Raw genomic sequence first — 17,705 nt, 5'->3', positions numbered from 1 at the left:
ATCACTAGACAAGGATTTAGCACAGACACTGCAACCATGAAAGTGTATTCTTAAAGTGACAAAAGTCTTTATTGACTGCATTAGTGACGTTTTGTTTTGTTCAAAATATGAGATTTCTTTATGAACTTCATCCCTAAATATCAGTAATAATAATAATTCATAAGTAATTCAGAATGCAAAGAGAAATGGGTTAAATTACTGATGTTAATGACATTAAGTGTTCATTGTCTACTTGTAGCCTTACTGCTTTGCAATTGCTGAAATTTCATAATACATGGGACAGATATTCAGCTGGTAAAGTTGATAAAGTACTAGCTTCTGCAGAGTTGCAATGATTTATAGCAGATATGGACATAGGTCACAGAGCACAGCAATAGCACTGTGAATTGGATAGTTGATGAGGGAGAAATTACAGTTGTCCTGGGAAATGATATATGCATATAAGATTATTGAGATTATTATTTAAATAAATGCCAGAAATTCTTTTTAATTTCTCAACACCAGCTTACTGAGGATTCCATTCTCTCTTTGAATACAAGATGTGCATGAAGTGCCATTTTCTCTATTACTTGTAATATATCCTTCTATTGAAATTGAGATTGGATAATCGGTGACAGTGCAGCTCCTGCTAGTTATGTGGGAACTGTAGTAGTGAACCAAACAAGTCGTGAGGACAGTCCTGAACACTGTGCTGTGATCATCTGTATAGTTCTGCTGGAGGATGATCCCTGCAGTGGGTTTGGGCAGGACCTAAAAGTGGTTTCCTAGGCAGTGCCCAGGCTCAAATGAAGGGGACAGCATGGTCTGGGGACCAATTCCTGCAGGCTATCCCAGGAGACATCCTTCATGGGAAATGAACTTTTGCTGAAGCTTGTGGATGAGTTGCACCTGCTCCTTGGCCCACTGTGCCAGAGAAAAGTCTCTGGCTGATGTATTTACTAGGATAGGAAAACAGGCTGTGGGGAACAATAGGAAAAAAATGTATCTGACTCATATGAAAACTATGTATTGGACAAAATGTTTATATTGTGCTTCCCGGGTGCTTGTGGAGGAGTGAATTGTTTTGCATATGGCTTGATTTATTTACCTAAGAGCTGAATTTTCTTCTAGTGGTGTAAGGCTGGAGAGTGTATCAATCGGACCTCTTTTGCGGAGCATATGGAGGGGGAGTGGAGCGCATGGAGCGCTTGTAGCCGTACTTGCAACACTGGAATCAGCAGTCGACAACGCAGATGCCCTGGGTAAAAACAATTTCAGGTTTCCATTGCTGTTCATCAAAATTTCCAAACAGAATTTGAATCTTACCAGTACAGGAACCCATTCCAATATAGTTGTCCTATACATAACATGCTCTAGCTCTGGGCAGTCCTGCTTCGGCAGGGGAGTTGGACTAGATGATCTCTATGGTCCCTTCCAACTCTAGAAATTCAGTGAAATTCAGTGAAATAAGCCATTCCTTTTTTATGAATACCGAGTAACACTTAGTAGAAGAGGTATTTCGGGGGGGGTTTTGCATGGTAATACTGTTTTTCCTCTTCTCTGTTTCTGTTAAAAGCTTAGATAATATTGATGGTAGAGTACAACTTTCATTTTAAGCTTCAACTGGAAAAGAAACAGAAGTCTAAATTTGTGATTTTTGACTTGCAGAGGTTCAGTGTGTGATTCTAGTGTTTCAGTTTTTTGCTGGAGAAAATTGACTTCTGTCTCATTTGGAGAGCCAATGAATTGCAACTTCAGAAAGAGATCTTTCTACCAGTTTCACAGACATTTATATAGAATATCTGGAAACAACATTTAAGTTCTGTATCTTATGAAAATGAATAACCTTGTGCCTTTGGGGATAAAGGGAGTTTTACCATTGACTTGAATAGAGTCTGCTTCATCGTATCTCAGTAGTCAGATGAAAGATGCAGATGCATTCCTTTGAATTACTCAGCACCATTATATCTCTTTCATGGGTTACTTATACATTGAGAGAAAAAAAAATAAATAGACAGAGAAGTGGTAGGGGAGTACAGCTGAGTAATGAAAACAAGTATAGAGTAGACAAGATTAGAGTGGGCTAGACCAGAGGAGGGTAGGGCAGAGCAGGGCAGACTAGAAGATTTAGGAAAATGATAGAACAAAAGGGGGAAATAGAGAAAGATGAAAGACAATATAATAGAGTTGGGGCAAAAAACAATGACAGGAGTGACAAAGGGATTGAAAAAGAGACATTGGCGTAAAGAAATGTAAGAAAAAGTGGATGTGGCTATACAAAAGCACGGTAGTTTAGCAGAAGCCTTAGATATGCAGAATGCTTTCGTGTTTCCTGCCATCTAAACACCACTTCCAGCTGTATGCTTAAAAGCCATTTCTAGAATTTAGGAAATGTCCTAATTTCGCTTTCATTCATTCATTTTTCCAGGCAAAGCTCCAAATAATTAGCTCCAGTTTCTGCAATTCACTATTCTTTTGCATTTGTTCATTCGGACCTGCAAACACAACTGGAGCAACCAAAAAGAAAAAAAAACATATTGTCTGAACTTTGCAACACCACACTTGTAAAAAAAGAGAAGAAGTGAATCAGCAGGTGTTATTTGCTTTGGTGTTATTGACCTTTGGCTCAGGCCAGCGAGAGAAAAATCACCTGAACCATATCAAATATGCAGCTGAGGTTCTCCTTGCTGAACATTCCTACTAGTCTTAGTGCTTCTTTGAGGCCAAGTGTAATGTAACCAGTACAAACAGAAGGCATACATGTTTTGCTCTGTGACTTTGAGTTTTTATGGGTGATTTCTTAATGGTATGTTACAAAAAATCTGCTGTTTAAATTGAACTTGTGTATAGCATAAGAAAACTGTGCTGTCAGTTTCACAAAACATTACCAAAAATAAAGCATGATATTTATGCCATCTTTTCTAGTTCAGGCCTTGAAGGAGAGTGTCACGGTCCCATAATGCAGTACAGAATATGTGAAAATCCTTCTTGTCCTGCTGGAGTGCCTGCCTTCAGGGACTGGCAGTGCCAGGCTTTCAGTGTCAGATCTTCATATCAAAAGCACATGCACCAGTGGCAGGCTGTCATAGATGATGGTAAGCATAAACCATCTTCCACGTTCTTATCTTCTGCTCATATGGCTTATAGCTTCTTGATATTGTTGTTGATTAAGAAGGATACGGTAAAAACTAAAACAAACCCCAAGCCCAAGATTTTTGGTACGTAATTTTTATTTCACAGACAAGATCTGGTAGTATTTTCACACGCTCTGGAATCTTTTGGTTTATATTCCTATTGAATTTGTCCTTCTACATTTGAACTGAAATACAAAATCAGTTCAAAAATGTAGTATGAAAAGACTCGGAAATGCAGCTTTCTGGAGGAATGCTACATTATTAAACATGCATATATTAGTTATACTACTACCTAAAAAGCCAAAAAGCCAATATGGATATTGTAAGCTTCTATTTTTGAGGAAGGAGAGAACACTTTTAGCTTAACATTTGAGTATTTCATATAGCAGTGTTTAATTTTGGCAGAAATCCATGTGTAATGCACATTGCAAACTTAGATAAGATTTCTGTAAATTCTAACAGCTACTGCATGCAAGGTCTTGGCATGCTGTGTGCGTGGATGCTTCAGTGTAACAGACATACTTAGATCCCATACCATTAGGAGTGTGCTTGAGTAGGAGTATAGTATGTTGAACTGTATCTGCAAAGATAGTGCTGGTGTAAAATATGAGCAACTGGAAAGCAAAACATTCTACCCAAGTTCTTGCTAAGAATGTGAACAATGGCTAACACTCCACTGAATTTTCTCTGAATTGTTATCATGTAATTTATTTAATTAAAAAAAGAAAACAACAGAAAAACAAGTTATGAAAACAGTTAATTTGAGAAATCAACAAAATTGTTGGTGATAAGGATGATCATGGAATGACTATTAAGTTGTTCATTATTGCCATTTATATTTAACTCTTGAAACAAATTATCAGAAAACATTAGAAAGCATAGATTTTAAGGGAACTATTTTGTTGAATCCGAAAAAATGTGAATTTATTATCAAGAACTTATTTTAATATATGCCTAGCTAGGCAAGGTTTTTTTTTTTTCCTTCTAAGCCTTTTCTCAAGGTGCCAAAGTGTAAACTTGTGAGACTATTTTCATCAGGCTTGTATGTTAGCTTATTTCATAGTAAGGAGAACTCTTTCCAGCTATTTTATAGGTGCTTATCTAGTAAACTAGTTTTGGTTTGTTTTACTAAATTTCATTTTAACATAGGAACACATGATTTATATTCCAGTGCCCGTAAACATTTCCTGGAACTGTTTAATTTACTAATAAAAATGCACTCCAGGAATCTAGAAGTCAGTATGAAGTCAGAGTGGTGTAGATTGTGTCCAAGTGAAATCTGTTTCAAGTTCAGGATTGACTTTATCCTTTCAAAAATCTGCAACGGATTTAGGAAGAAGTTCTGAGTTAGTACACTTGCGAATAAAGATATGAAAAAAATCATGATTTTTTCCTCAATTGACCACTGAGAGGAGACTTATTTTATTTTATTTGGTATTGCTTTGGCAGTGGTGAAGCAAGCTTCACTATTTATAAATGATGACCATTAGGAATACATGGATATATAGGATATTACAACTTTTTTTATTCTCTTTCAAAATTAGAAATGATTTGCAGAATGTTTTAGAAATACAGAAGAAATTTGCCTGATGATGGTAAAGGTGTTAGAACAATGTGTTCAGTTTTTTGTCTTTTTTTTTTAATGTGGATTTTGTAAATCCATATATTTTTCTTCCCAGGGCGTTTTAGTTACTTATTTTTTTTCTCTTTGACCTGCAGAGTTAGAGAATCTGGAAAGTGTTAAGTTTCTTTTTTAACCAATATTTATGATCTGCCAAAAATATAGTAGAATGAAGGTATAGATTACAACCAAAATATTCCAGCAGCTATAATGTGCATATTCTTAATTGCAACAATGAACATAACATGAGTACTATGTTGGCCAAGTTTATATCACCGGTATGCTCTAGCAGGAAAGAGAACTTTTGCTTTTCAAACCGATGAGAAAAGGATCAAACTCTTGCTTTCTTTTTTCTTTTTTTTCACTTTATCTAAGGTAACTTGTTATGCTAACATAGACTCATGCCACATAGATAAGCAAATAGCAGTTTTAAAAATTATGTTGATAGTAATCTGTATTTGTTAAGTGGCCTTTTACCAATTTGGTATTTTTTTCATCAATTGCTACTACAGAAAAGCCATGTGCCTTACTCTGTTCACCAGCTGGAAAGGATCAACCTGTTCTTCTAACAGAAAAGGTGATGGATGGGACTTCTTGTGGCCAGCATGGGTTAGATATCTGCGCAGATGGTAGATGCCAGGTATGATATGCTTATTTTAAACCTGGATACACAGGCACACCCGTGCAAGCACATAGATTTGTTATGCATATGTGTTATTTCTCTCATAGCATGTTGCAATATGCATTACCAAGACCAAATGTCTCTTTTTTTTGTATCGTATTAAAATATTTTAAACAAATTTCATTCAGTTCAACGCAGTATATGAAGAAGCTGAAGGATTAGTCTGGGGCATCCGTCTCTGTGATGATAAGGATGCTTATAACAAACTGCTGCAGAATGGAAATCGAGTATAACAAGATTTAATCTTCTAAGGGAAGCTCCAGCTTGCAACAGATTGGGAAATTTTGCCATGGGGTATATGTATGTATGTCTAATTCTGCCCTTTTCAACATTACAAAAGTTTACAGCTAAGTAAACCACGATCAAAGAAGCAGAATAACAGAAAATTAAAGCTGAATGCCTATGCTATTCATGATCCTCAGAATTCCTGTGGTTCATAGAAGTTCTTTTGTTGTTTTATAGTGCCTCGTATGGAAACTCTTCTATATAAAAATCCCACAAGGCTGGGTTTTCCCTTTGTCCACTTCTCATTGTACAGTAGGAAACCCATTCTCATTCAGTAGGAAACCCAACCTTAACATATAAGTGCATGTATACATGCATACAAATGCAAATATGTACATACAGTTATCCTTTCTTGAGTGACTTGAGTGCGTGCAACAAGAATATTCTTAGATACTCTGCTAAATTGAAACTTTTCTTCACCATGTAACAATTATAGGCATGATCACAATGATGATATATAGTGCATTTTTCCTGCAAATATGTAATTTTTTTTATCATTCACTATTCACAAGTGACTAATAAAAGACCAAAAAGAGCCTTAAATTAAACCCACCCAACTGAGGCTGAGTTGGCTTCTTGGCATATCAAGGGTCAGAGAGATAGGTGCTAATCGGATTTGAAAGTCTTAATTTGTAAGGTCTTCCACATTTTAGTCTGTCATCTTAGACAGCCCATTAGGATGAACTTTGGGGACTAGAGCTGTAAAGTTAGGTATTTGTGTCTTCTGGAAGTACCATTTTGGATACACAGCTCTTTGAATGCTTACACTTTAATCAGCATTTTGAAATCTGTATTGCTATTTTAGATAGAAGAACTCTATTAAAAATTCTGTAATATAGTGGAGTAACAATATTAGTGTGCTTGGAAATGAATGGCTCATTGATAGACCGTAGTTTCTGTTCTTAAAGGAGTCCTTTGTTTTCTCTTAAACCTTGCTTTTGTCTTCATTATTTATCAAACAGACTTGAAGTTTAATTGGTTTTATCAGACGCATTTATACAGTGCACACGATTACCCTGTGTTGACTTGCCTAGGCTTTAAAAGGCTTATTTCATATGAGGCCAGCATATGATATTAACTGTATTCCTATTGTCAAGCTACCACTGATATTTGCTGATAGAAGTGTGTCTAACATCGTTGTGTGGAGGGGCTAGAATAAACTTTTTTTTTTTAAACTGAATGACTTTTAGGAAGGCAGAAATGCACTTTATATTTGTATATTCCAGACATATTCACCTGCTATTCAGAATAAGACATTAGGTCGAATTAGTCAGGCCTTTACCATTGCGGGTGTGGCAAAGAACCTTCCGGACTGGGAGTAGAAAGCAGTGGAGCTGCACTCATTGCAGTCGCTGAGCAGGAGGGCCAGTGGGGTGAGTGTTGCAGAACATCTCAGAAGTGCCAGAGGTCCCAGGGGGAAAGGTGGGAATGTCTTTGTGTCCCTCTGGGAAAGTTAGCCGATGCTATAGGAAAAGGGAATGCAACAATCTACATAAAATCATGGAAAAAATTTTTATGGAAGGGATCTCTGCACATGAACTTGTGCAACCCTCATTCTGAGCAGGGCAAGATCGTTTGGGTTTGGGCGTCTTGCAAAAGAGTGAGATGCCCACTACTAGAGACAGCTTATGAAAAACGTGGCCCGTGTTTCAATGGCTTATTTTCTTCTCCCACAGAAATTTGGCTGTGATGGCATATTAGGATCTCTGGCTCGTGAAGATCATTGTGGTGTATGCAATGGTAACGGAAAGTCATGCAAAGTTATTAAAGGTGATTTTAACCATACCAGGGGGGCAGGTAAGTCTTTATTTCAAATATTCAGGAAACCAGCAGCTGTTTGACTGCTTTGAGCACTGGGAACTTTAAAAAGCTCTACTTGTTAAAATTATACCGTTCCTCGCAAGAACTTTAGATCTACTTTTTTTAAGATATTAAAAAATTTAAGATAAAAATGCATGAGTATTTTTAAATTTAATTGTTGCAAAATTATTGCAAGTTATTTCAACTGTAAAATTAAGGAATAACCAAATTTATCTTCCATTAAGACATACATTATTTTATAGAAGAGCCTGATATTTAAAAAATCTATGAAATAAAATTTGTATTTTTAGTACATAAATGAACTGTAAATTCTTATAAAGTTTAGATCGCTTTACAGTTCTTCAAAATAAGTATCCAAATTATGATGTGTTACCTAAAGTAACATCATTAAGCCAAGCTGGACAATGGGAGAACATGAAGTCAAATGAGTGAATAAGTCCTGTATCTTTTCATTATTCATTGTTTTATAGTAATAATAACATATCGTAAAAAGCAAATAGATGTTCTGATGCAGAATGAACACGAGATTTTCAAACACTGATGTGATCTGTTCTTTGAATGAGAATAATTGACTGGCTCCAGTACAATAGTGTTGACAGAGCAGAGGATTGAAATGCTAATAATGTGCGCCATGTGCCATGTATACCTTCTCTCCAAGAAAAGTCTTTTCTTTGAAACAGCATTTAGCCATTTGTTTGCCATTACAGTTTCAGTTTCTTGAGTAGAAAATGTGCAGAATTTCAAGACAGTAAGTAAATCACATCTGTAATTAGAAGCAGACAGTATATCTTGAAAAATCAAGGACTTCAATGCATTATAGACTGAAGTACAGTACTTTAAAAAAAAAAAGTTAAGCATAGTCTTCAAATGTTCGTGTCTGGCCCTCTCTTAATCTGAAGATAATGCAGAACAGGGATCCCAAACCATGGATGACTCTGGAGGACTACAAGATCAAAAACTACAAAGAAGGCAGCTGTTCATAGAAATTAGAATGTGTCGGCTCTCTTATATAGCTAATGTGAATATCCACACACTTTCAAGTTTATTCAGGGTTCTGTGTCAAACTACAATATTGTGGTACTGCTGTCTAAACAGCTGCATAAGTTACTCTCCTTTTCCAGAAACTGGACTGTTAACAATACTTAGTAAGAGTTATTAGTGCTGAAGGAAATTAAAGATAAATAATGCTGCTTTGTAGCAATTAAATTTTCATGTTTCAAGGTTATTGAAAAGGTTTGCAAATGCTCGGTATTTCGTTATAGAACATCACAAAACATAGCTAGAAAGATTAAAAAATCAGGTTTTTTTATTGTCCACTTTTTGAAGTTCACCTACGTAATCTAAAATAATGTTTATTTATAACATTCCTGCTTGCACAGTGTTTTTCACCTGCATCACCTTTTCACCTCTTTTTACTTAAAGCAAATTGCTTAATAGCATGTCTTGGTCCCACACTTCAAGGAAGCAAGTGTAACGTGAAACAAGTAACTAATAAGTAGACTTCAAAACTAAAACCATTCATAACAGGTTTTGCATGTGTTAAAGCAAGAAGAGGGAGATGGAGCCCAAAATATATAAAACAAAAACAAAAACCCAAACAGTAGAAGGATGTTTGGGTTTTAGAGCCATATAATTTGACTCTGCATGCTGAGTGAAGCTGGAATCTGTTTGTGGTGTCTAGTGGTGATGATGACATGAAAGTACTTGGGCAGAAACAGATTCATCTGCTCCAGCCCCAGCCTGCCCAGCCTCACTAGTTCTTGTTATGTTTTACTTTCCTATATTCTTTTAGTTGTATATCATTGTATGTGTAGTACATAATGTACAGTTTCATAGCTTGTTTCAACATTTTGCATGAACCCTCAAACCATTGCTATATAAATTTTAACTTGTTACATTTAGGAAGTGTAATAGGTAATAATAGACAAAATGAAAAAAATATACAAGACATACAAACATTTCTATGCTTGTATATTTAACTTGGGACATCTGTTCTTATGTCTAGGTTATGTAGAAGCTTTAGTGATACCTGCAGGAGCGAGGAGAATCAAAGTTGTGGAAGAAAAACCAGCTCACAGTTATTTAGGTAAATGTCATATGTTTTAGTGTTCATGCTTTTGTGATTAATCAAAAATCTGAGTGGAAAAAAAATCTGTGAAAAATACTTCTAAAGAAATTTTGTTAGAATTATAAAATAAAAGAACAGTTATAACATCATTCTTCACATAGGTTTTATGTTGAACTTTTGTCTCATCTTATTTTGCTTCTAGTATGTTTCAAAGAATGTATTTATATGATGTGAGAAAAATTCTGCATACCTTATCTTCAACATTTTCAATTTTTCATATGGAAAGTGCTAAAAAAATACTTCACATTAAAAGTAATGAAAAGAGTTTTATCCTGAAACATGGAATAATTTATGCTCAGGCAACAAAAAGCCCACACTGACCAACATATAGCAAATCACCAGCAAACTCAGATTTCTAAAATTAGACTTAGAAAGCAAAAAAGTGTTTCTTCACATTATCTAATTGTCTGAAAGTTTTAATGAACAAATTTCATAAACAATGAATTTTTTTTTTTTATTTTTTCCATTTTTATGAAATTGTCTTTCATAGAAAAAAAGGTATTTTCTCTTTTAATGAGTTTTAAAGCTGTTGTGTAGGAGAGTATAATTTTTTACTGTCACTGTTATGGGGTTTAAGTGAATATATGAAATACCATAATTAGTGCTTTTCTGTTCACTGCTTAAGTTTAAATTGAGAGAGACTTATTATGAGAAATAGGACAATGAAATGAAAAATCCCCTGGTTTGATCACTGTTCTTTGTTCTGCTCATAAGTCATGTCTACATTTAAAGAAACTTTTTACCTGAGTGCTTTCAGAACTTCAATTGAGAGAAGGTTGAAGATGGTGAATCTTAATTATGACATCTTAAGTTTTCAGTGGGTTACTCTTGGTTTATCATGGGGTCTGCACCTGCCCTGTTAAGTTACCACATGAGATTTAAATGTCTGAGTTATTTAATTGTTCCCCAATGGGCCATAGAGCTGGATACACAAGTCTGCTAAAACTGTAACTGAAGTGTCATTGAAATATTTTCTAAATTTTCCAAGTTTTTTTTTTTTTTTCCCCTATGTCTACTAACATATGTGGACAACAAAAATGGTAAGATTTTTTAATTTTTTTAATCATGCAAAAATAAATAAATGTTGGAATTGTATTTAGGGAAATTAATTCCTTTTTCATGAGTAGCAAACTGCTTCTTTTCTTACCTTAGAGCAGGCAAAAAGAATGCTTTTTATTCCCATGAAATAGTGTCAGTCATGGTGCTTATTTTTGAAAGGTGCTAATTGTCACATAATCAGCTCTTAATTGCTTGTCATTTTAACTTTGCTTTGCTTAATTTCACTGATGTCTGTCTGCATGAGGATCAGCCAGTATTTCATTGCAATATTTTTCGTTAAACCTCTAAGGGGAAGCAGGAACAAGCCTTCCATGTTATTTTGAATTAAAATCTGTGTTGCATCTTTTTTTTTTTTTTTAACTAGCTGAAGATACTTAGAACTTCTTCATGTATAGGAGATTTATTCTAAAAGCATAAAACTCTGAATTGAAAAGGAGTAACATTTTGAATAGAAACATTTTCGCACAGGATTAATGTAAAGGTTTGGGGAGAAGGCGTATACCTTTCATCTTAGAAAGTGATTAGAAATGTGATTAGAAATGTGAAATGTAGCACAGATTAAATTATTTTGTGTTTCTGATTTGTTTTCTATCTTTACAGATTTGTATACTAATTTTATGTTGTATAGTACTTTGCTCTCTGGATTTCTGTACTGAGTCAATGCAGGCCAGCGCTACTTCTATTTTGCTAATTATCATATACACATTTTAGGATTAGGTTTTTTAAATATTATATTTCTAATTATGCAATTAATAATTGTACAATTAGAGATGTAGCAGTAAAAACAATTTAATTCAGTGTGTACTGAGAGCTGTTGCTTACAAATTAGATAATTTAGACTAGGGGAAGATTTAATCCCGTCTATACAGCACAGATAAAATACAGAGGCAAAGTGAAATGCCATTCTCTGGGTTTAGTTGGTGGTCAGAAAACAGAGTCACTATGATCTGGAAGCTATGATGATGTTGCTGACGTAATTAGTAAAACTGCAGCCCCCAACAGTAGCATCACTGAGTGATTGTGCTGTTGAAACAAATCTTCAGGGGAGTTCTTTCTGAATACCTCAGATATCCTGAGGTATATCACCATGTACCACAGTAAAAGAAGCTCTGGCATTCTAGGAGAAAAGACAAGCTATAACTTTAAACTGAATTTTTACTGAATTGATCGATCTGTTGGGGTCTGTTCTGTCTCTTCTACCCTGTGCAGAGGTAGAAGCAGTGATGGAGCCAATCATCAGGTATTCCTTCTTACTGAAGTAATGTGAGAAAATGCATAAGAGACTGTGATTCTTCTTTCATCATCAGACTATTCAGGAATAGGAATTATTTGTAGCAGTATAGATGGGGGGAGGGAGGTGTGGTTGAGGGGGGTAAGGTGCGGGGTGGGGAAGTGTTTCTTTAATTTTAGAGTGTTTCCTAAAATATATACTACATACTTAATTAATTTTGGAATTAGAATTCATTATTTTAATAAATTATTTTGAGATTTATTTTTAAAGAATAAACCAGCAGTGATAATCTTGTGTGAAACCATTGTTGAAATGAGGCTTGGTTCATTACTTAAAAAAAAATAAATTGTTAGAACATCTATAAAAAACTTGTTCTAAGCATTATCTAGATTCCTGTGGTCTAAGACAATGCCTTTTCTGTTGCTAAATTTTCATTTAAATTTGGCAGGTGTTAAAAGTTTTTGCAAAGTCAATTCTTAATGTGGGATACAAAAAGAAAGATTAAAGAATTTTTATGAGAGATACACTAAGCTTTGAGATTAGAGAGTTTATTCCTGTGACACTTGTATAATGGCATGACAGGACCAGGCCCCATAATGAATTAACATGATTGGTTAATGGTATATAACTATATAAATGACGTGCAATCTAAAATCAGAATTTTTTCTGTGCTAATTGGAAATGCGAGAAATTATTTGCTTCCAGCTGAACTAGAAGCAGATAAGCTGTATCATTATTCTCACATACGTGACAAAGCTTCTTGAGGGAAGCAATTGGACCCGCAGTTTAACACTGCATGCCATTGTAATTGATGATTCTCTTACAGGTATCACATCCATAGGTATGCTGTGTTCTTGTCTGATTTCCTTTATGAAGTATGTTTTCTAGTAAAAGAAAAGCAGGTTGGAAGACATTTTGGTGGAGAAGGGTGTGGGAAGGCAGATGGAGTCTGATAAATAATACAAAAGTTTGAATCCCTCATTTCTGACAATGCTAATAGTTTTAAAATACCTTGGACCAAATCCTTCAAACTGTAATTTCTAATTTTGAGGGAAGTTGAGGATCTGGTACCATAGCAGAGACCAGAGTCCACTGAAACTAAATACATTTTTGTTTTCTATATAGAGGGTTGTAGAAGATGGTTAATAAGTAACACCTTTTGAAATCATTTTGCATCGAGATGAAACAAATGCCCTCTGTATGAAAAAATGAATTGACCTCACAGCTGTCTTTGAAAAGCAGCTGTGAACAGCTTATGGGTAAAAATCAGGGGCCAACCCAACAAAGGAAACTTCGTGATTGGTGTTTACTACAAGCTGCCCGACCAAGGGGAGCCCATTGGCAAAGCTTTCTTATTTCAACTACAGGAAGCATCACACTTACAGGCTCTGATCCTGCCTGGGGACTTCAGTAACTTGACATCTGCTGGAAAAACAGCACAGCAAGCTGTAGGCAGTCCAGGAGACTCTTGGAGTGCATCAAGGATGATTTCTTAATTCAGGTGGTAGACAGCTCAGCCAGAAGAACAGTGTTACTGGACCTTGATGGCTTACCAATACAGATTTAGATAAGTCAAGATTGATGGCAGCCTGGGATGCAGTGATCGTGCCCTAGTAGAACTCACAATCTTGAGGAATATGGACCAGGTGAAGACTACAGTCAGAAGTATGAATGTTTAGAGAGCAAACTTTCAGTTGTTTTAAGGAATTAGTGGATAAGACCCCCTGGAAAACTGCCATCTGGTATAAAGGAGCAGAGCAGAGCTGGCAGCTCTTTAAGGACATTTTTTCCTAGATTGCAAGAGCTCTCAATTCCCACATGTAAGAAATCAGGCAAGGAAGGCAGGAGGCCAGCATAGTTGAATAAGGACCTCCTGGTCAAACTGAAGTGTAAGAAGGAAATGCATAGGCAGTGTAACCAGGGACATGTATTGTGGGAAGAATACAGGGACACTGTTCGGGTGTGTAGGGATGGGGCCAAGAAAGCTAGAGCACAGTTGGAGCTGAGTTTGGAAAGGAATGCAAAGAGTAATAAGGGATTCTACTGATATGTTAGTCAGAAAAAGAAGATTAAAAAAATGTACACACACACGAACACACACCCTGATAAACAAGATGGGAGAGCTAATGACAATGCCCATGGAGAAGGATGAGGTAATGAACAATTTTTTGCCTCACTCTTTTCACATCTCTCAAGTCCCTGAACATCAGGTGAAATGAAGTACCTCCCATCGTAGATGAGGTTTGTGACCACCTGAACATAACCAGGTCCATGGGACCTGATAGGATGCATCCCAGGGTCCTGAGCAAAATTGCTGATATAGTTGCCAAGCCACTCCCAAGCATATTTGAAGAGTTATGACAGTCAGGTTAAGTCCCCAGTGACTGGAGAAAAGGGAATATTGAACCATTTTTTAAAAAAGTAATAAGAAGGACCCTGGGAACTACCGATCAGTCAGCCTCACCTCAGTTGACATTCTTGAAAGTTACTCAGATCTCAAGTCTTAGTGTTCTTAAAATGGCTTGAAGGGAGCACGTGATAACCTGAATGGAAGTGAAACAATGACTTCTTTGACAAAAGATACCAGTGAAGTTACTCTCATTTAGAATTGAATTTCAGATATTTTTTTTTTACAATTTTCTTGAGGAAAATAAGGGTCATCAAAATGACACTGTTTTGGTACTTTTCTGGCGAGTATGACTAAATTTTGCCCAGCACAAAAGGCAAGATTTGCAATTCACAAAGATACCAACTTTCCTCTTATTTTGATATTAGTGCATTTTCTGATAGCCTCTACATAAAGTGTGGCAATTTCAATTTAAGGAAAAGTTTCAAAGTTAATATAGTGGTGTAGTATTTTACAGTTTTCCATAGAAAACAATAAAAGGATTCGCAGACAGAGGTATCAAGTGGAGGACCAAGACCTGGGTGCTGTTTCTCATCACTAAGCACTTGGAGAGGCAACTGTGAAATGTTGCATCTCTCTGGTTGTGTAGCATCTTGCACTTCATTAAAATTGGAAGAGTGTATATCCCTAGGGAAGTAATTAAAAAATACATTGCACTTATTACTATTGTGATTGTGATGATGGCTACTACTGAAATTTTGGTCTTTTTAACAGTTACAGCCTGTTTTCCCGGTCTGAGTTTTCTTTGTCTTTTTAGTTGTAGATGTATTGCTTGACATGTATTGCCTGAGAGAGGATACGCTTACATGCTGAATTTCTTCCTGTATTGCATTAGTTTGTCCAGGAAATCCTCCTTTATTGAAAGCTAAGCAGAGTGGGAGTACACGTGTGGTGTGGTTTAGGCCTGAGGATACCCTTTCCTACTTCATCTTAGCCTGGTGGCTCAAGTGAGGAATCTGACAGCAGAAAATGCAAGATCTGGCATATTTGTCTATTCTGGTGCTGGGATTCCAGTCCTCTGCATGTGGCACAGATGTCCATTTTAAAGACAAGACAAAATGATGCAAGGTCTGCTGCTCTCCAGGGAGAGGATGCTGCTCCATCTGAGCAGCATGACCCAACTGGACCTCGGTGTTTTCAAGTACATTTGTTTTGTTTCTCCACTGGGAAGAGGATTGGCCCCTACAGTTTAAACACTAAATAGAACTTAATTACCATTAATAATAGAATGTTTAAACCTGAAATACCAATTTTTAAATCTTGCAAAATCACAGGTTATTTTTAGTACAGGGCTGTTCCACAGCATTAATGGATTTTATAGTCTTAACATTTATTACACAGTGCTGGAGTGGTACACATCAGTGGTGTCTTACGCAATTGTATTTCTGCCAGTCCATAGACCAGTTGCCATTGTTTCCCATAGAAACAAAACATAACAGTATAAATATGAATAGGAGAGAAGATGATTACAGGAGTGACTCACATTAACTTATGACTTCAAAAAAAATTTTTTGGACAAGTCTTAAACTTTTGAGGTTCTCTTACAACAGCCTGATGCCAAGCGTGCAATTTCAATGAAGAGGAATGTGTAAAACCTCTTGTTCTGAAGGTGACTTCAAGTATATTCTGCTTCACGTGATTATTTCAGAACTGATCTGAAAAAAATAAACTAAAATAAAGGAAAATTACAAGTCCTTCACAGAAGAGTCTATTCAGTTTACTGTGGAAACTAATGTAAAATCATTTCAGCCAAAAAGAATAAGCTTTTCCTATTTGTTAGAAGCATCAAATTATGTGGTGAAAGTGTATAAAATAAGTGTTTAGGTAGGGTGACGGTAGTATTGTCACATTCCAAGGTGGAGAAAAAGGCAAATGTACTTATTATATGGGAAAGAACAATCAACTAGATTTTTTTTGAAGTTTTAGCCTAATTCCACAAATCTTGAAGAGTGTCTTGTGAAAATTTTGTTTCCCATGCCTTTATGGATTATAGAAATGACCATCCTGGGAATACAGAATGGTTGGCTTTGCCTTAAATTAATTCAGTGATCGAATTATGAATTATGCTGGAGACTGTCAGTCTCTTCAGGCATTAAAACACTGTTGTTAACTTCAAGTAACGTTAAACACACATGGTTTTGCCAAGCATTCCTTCCAGAAAGTGTTTCTGAAGCATGTTCCAATTTAAGTTCATGTATAGTAGAATCCATAAATATCTTTGCAAACAGAGTTAGGTGGTTTCACCTACTTGTTAAATTATCCAAACAGGAAGTGAAAGAGGTCCAGATCACTACTGAACAGACACCTTTTATATTGGTCTTTTTTCATGTATTTTGCAGCTCTTCGAGATGCTGGAAAACAATCAATCAATAGTGACTGGAAGATAGAGCATTCAGGAACATTCAATATTGCTGGGACGACCGTCCATTATGTTCGGAGAGGTCTCTGGGAGAAGATATCAGCCAAAGGTCCCACAACGTCACCTTTACATTTACTGGTATGACAATATGATTTGTTTTTTTTACCGGAGTCCTATCATATAGCATGGTAACTAATATTTTTTCCAGCCTCCTGAAGATAATAAGATCTATGTAAAATATACCTGCTTTTACACATATATATGTGTATATATATATATACACACATACACCTGCTTATATATATTTATCTGTCAGCCTACTGCTAAAAAAATGCATTTAAGTCAAAGAAAAATCTTTATGTTGTTAAGGCAAGGTGGAAGGTCTCAGGAATATTTATGACATTCCTACAAAAGCTGATGTGCCGCTTAAGGAGAGAGATTCAAATTAATATCAGATGGTTTTTACCTTGCCTATATATCCTGACTATAGCACAGCATCACCATTTGAGGATTGCAGTCACCAGGTTCTCCATGAAGAGGTACAGTTTTGATGCATTTCAGTGTAGGGGAGGAAAAGTTGATAGTCACTGGACAGAATGAAGGAGACATGATGAGGAAGTACTTCACAATTCAAAATCCTTCCAGAAGGATTCCAGAAATTGTCTGGTACACCTAAAATATTTTTACAGAATCACAGAATTACCATGGTTGGAAGCGACCTCTGAGATCATCGAGTCCAACCTCAAAAAAAAAAAAAAACCAACAAAAAAACCCCAAAGAAACAAACAAAAACCACACAACAACAAAACAAAAAACCACAACACCCCACCACATCACACCCACCCACAAACCAATAATCTTGGACACTAGAGCATGGCCTGAAGAGCCATGTCTACACATTTCTTAAATACCTACAGGGCTGGCGACTCCACCACTGGAGCCAGGCACTGGCTGTTCCAGTGCCTGACCAGCCTCTCAGTAAAGTAATTCTTCCTAATA

At 36.0% G+C, this 17,705-nt stretch overlaps 1 protein-coding gene across 3 annotated transcripts in view; it reads left to right on the top strand.

Annotated features, from left to right (window-relative positions):
• The window catches only part of ADAMTS19 (ADAM metallopeptidase with thrombospondin type 1 motif 19), a 144,449-nt gene that overhangs the window by 95,228 nt on the left and 31,516 nt on the right, over positions 1 to 17,705 (top strand). For 2 of the 3 annotated variants that reach the window (XM_014954818.1, XM_014954816.1), the window contains exons 12-17: positions 1,111 to 1,241; positions 2,905 to 3,074; positions 5,247 to 5,374; positions 7,378 to 7,498; positions 9,528 to 9,608; positions 16,687 to 16,844. In XM_014954818.1, coding sequence (XP_014810304.1) covers positions 1,111 to 1,241; positions 2,905 to 3,074; positions 5,247 to 5,374; positions 7,378 to 7,498; positions 9,528 to 9,608; positions 16,687 to 16,844 — 789 coding nt within the window. The remainder of the gene's footprint in view (positions 1 to 1,110; positions 1,242 to 2,904; positions 3,075 to 5,246; positions 5,375 to 7,377; positions 7,499 to 9,527; positions 9,609 to 16,686; positions 16,845 to 17,705) is intronic. The other variant, XM_014954817.1, reaches the window with a different exon arrangement.

Source organism: Calidris pugnax, unplaced genomic scaffold (assembly GCF_001431845.1).
Source record: "Calidris pugnax isolate Ruff unplaced genomic scaffold, ASM143184v1 scaffold157, whole genome shotgun sequence".
NCBI lineage: Eukaryota > Metazoa > Chordata > Aves > Charadriiformes > Scolopacidae > Calidris > Calidris pugnax.
The sequence above is the reverse complement of the archived record's forward strand: the minus strand, read 5'-3'. Positions and strand labels throughout refer to the sequence as shown.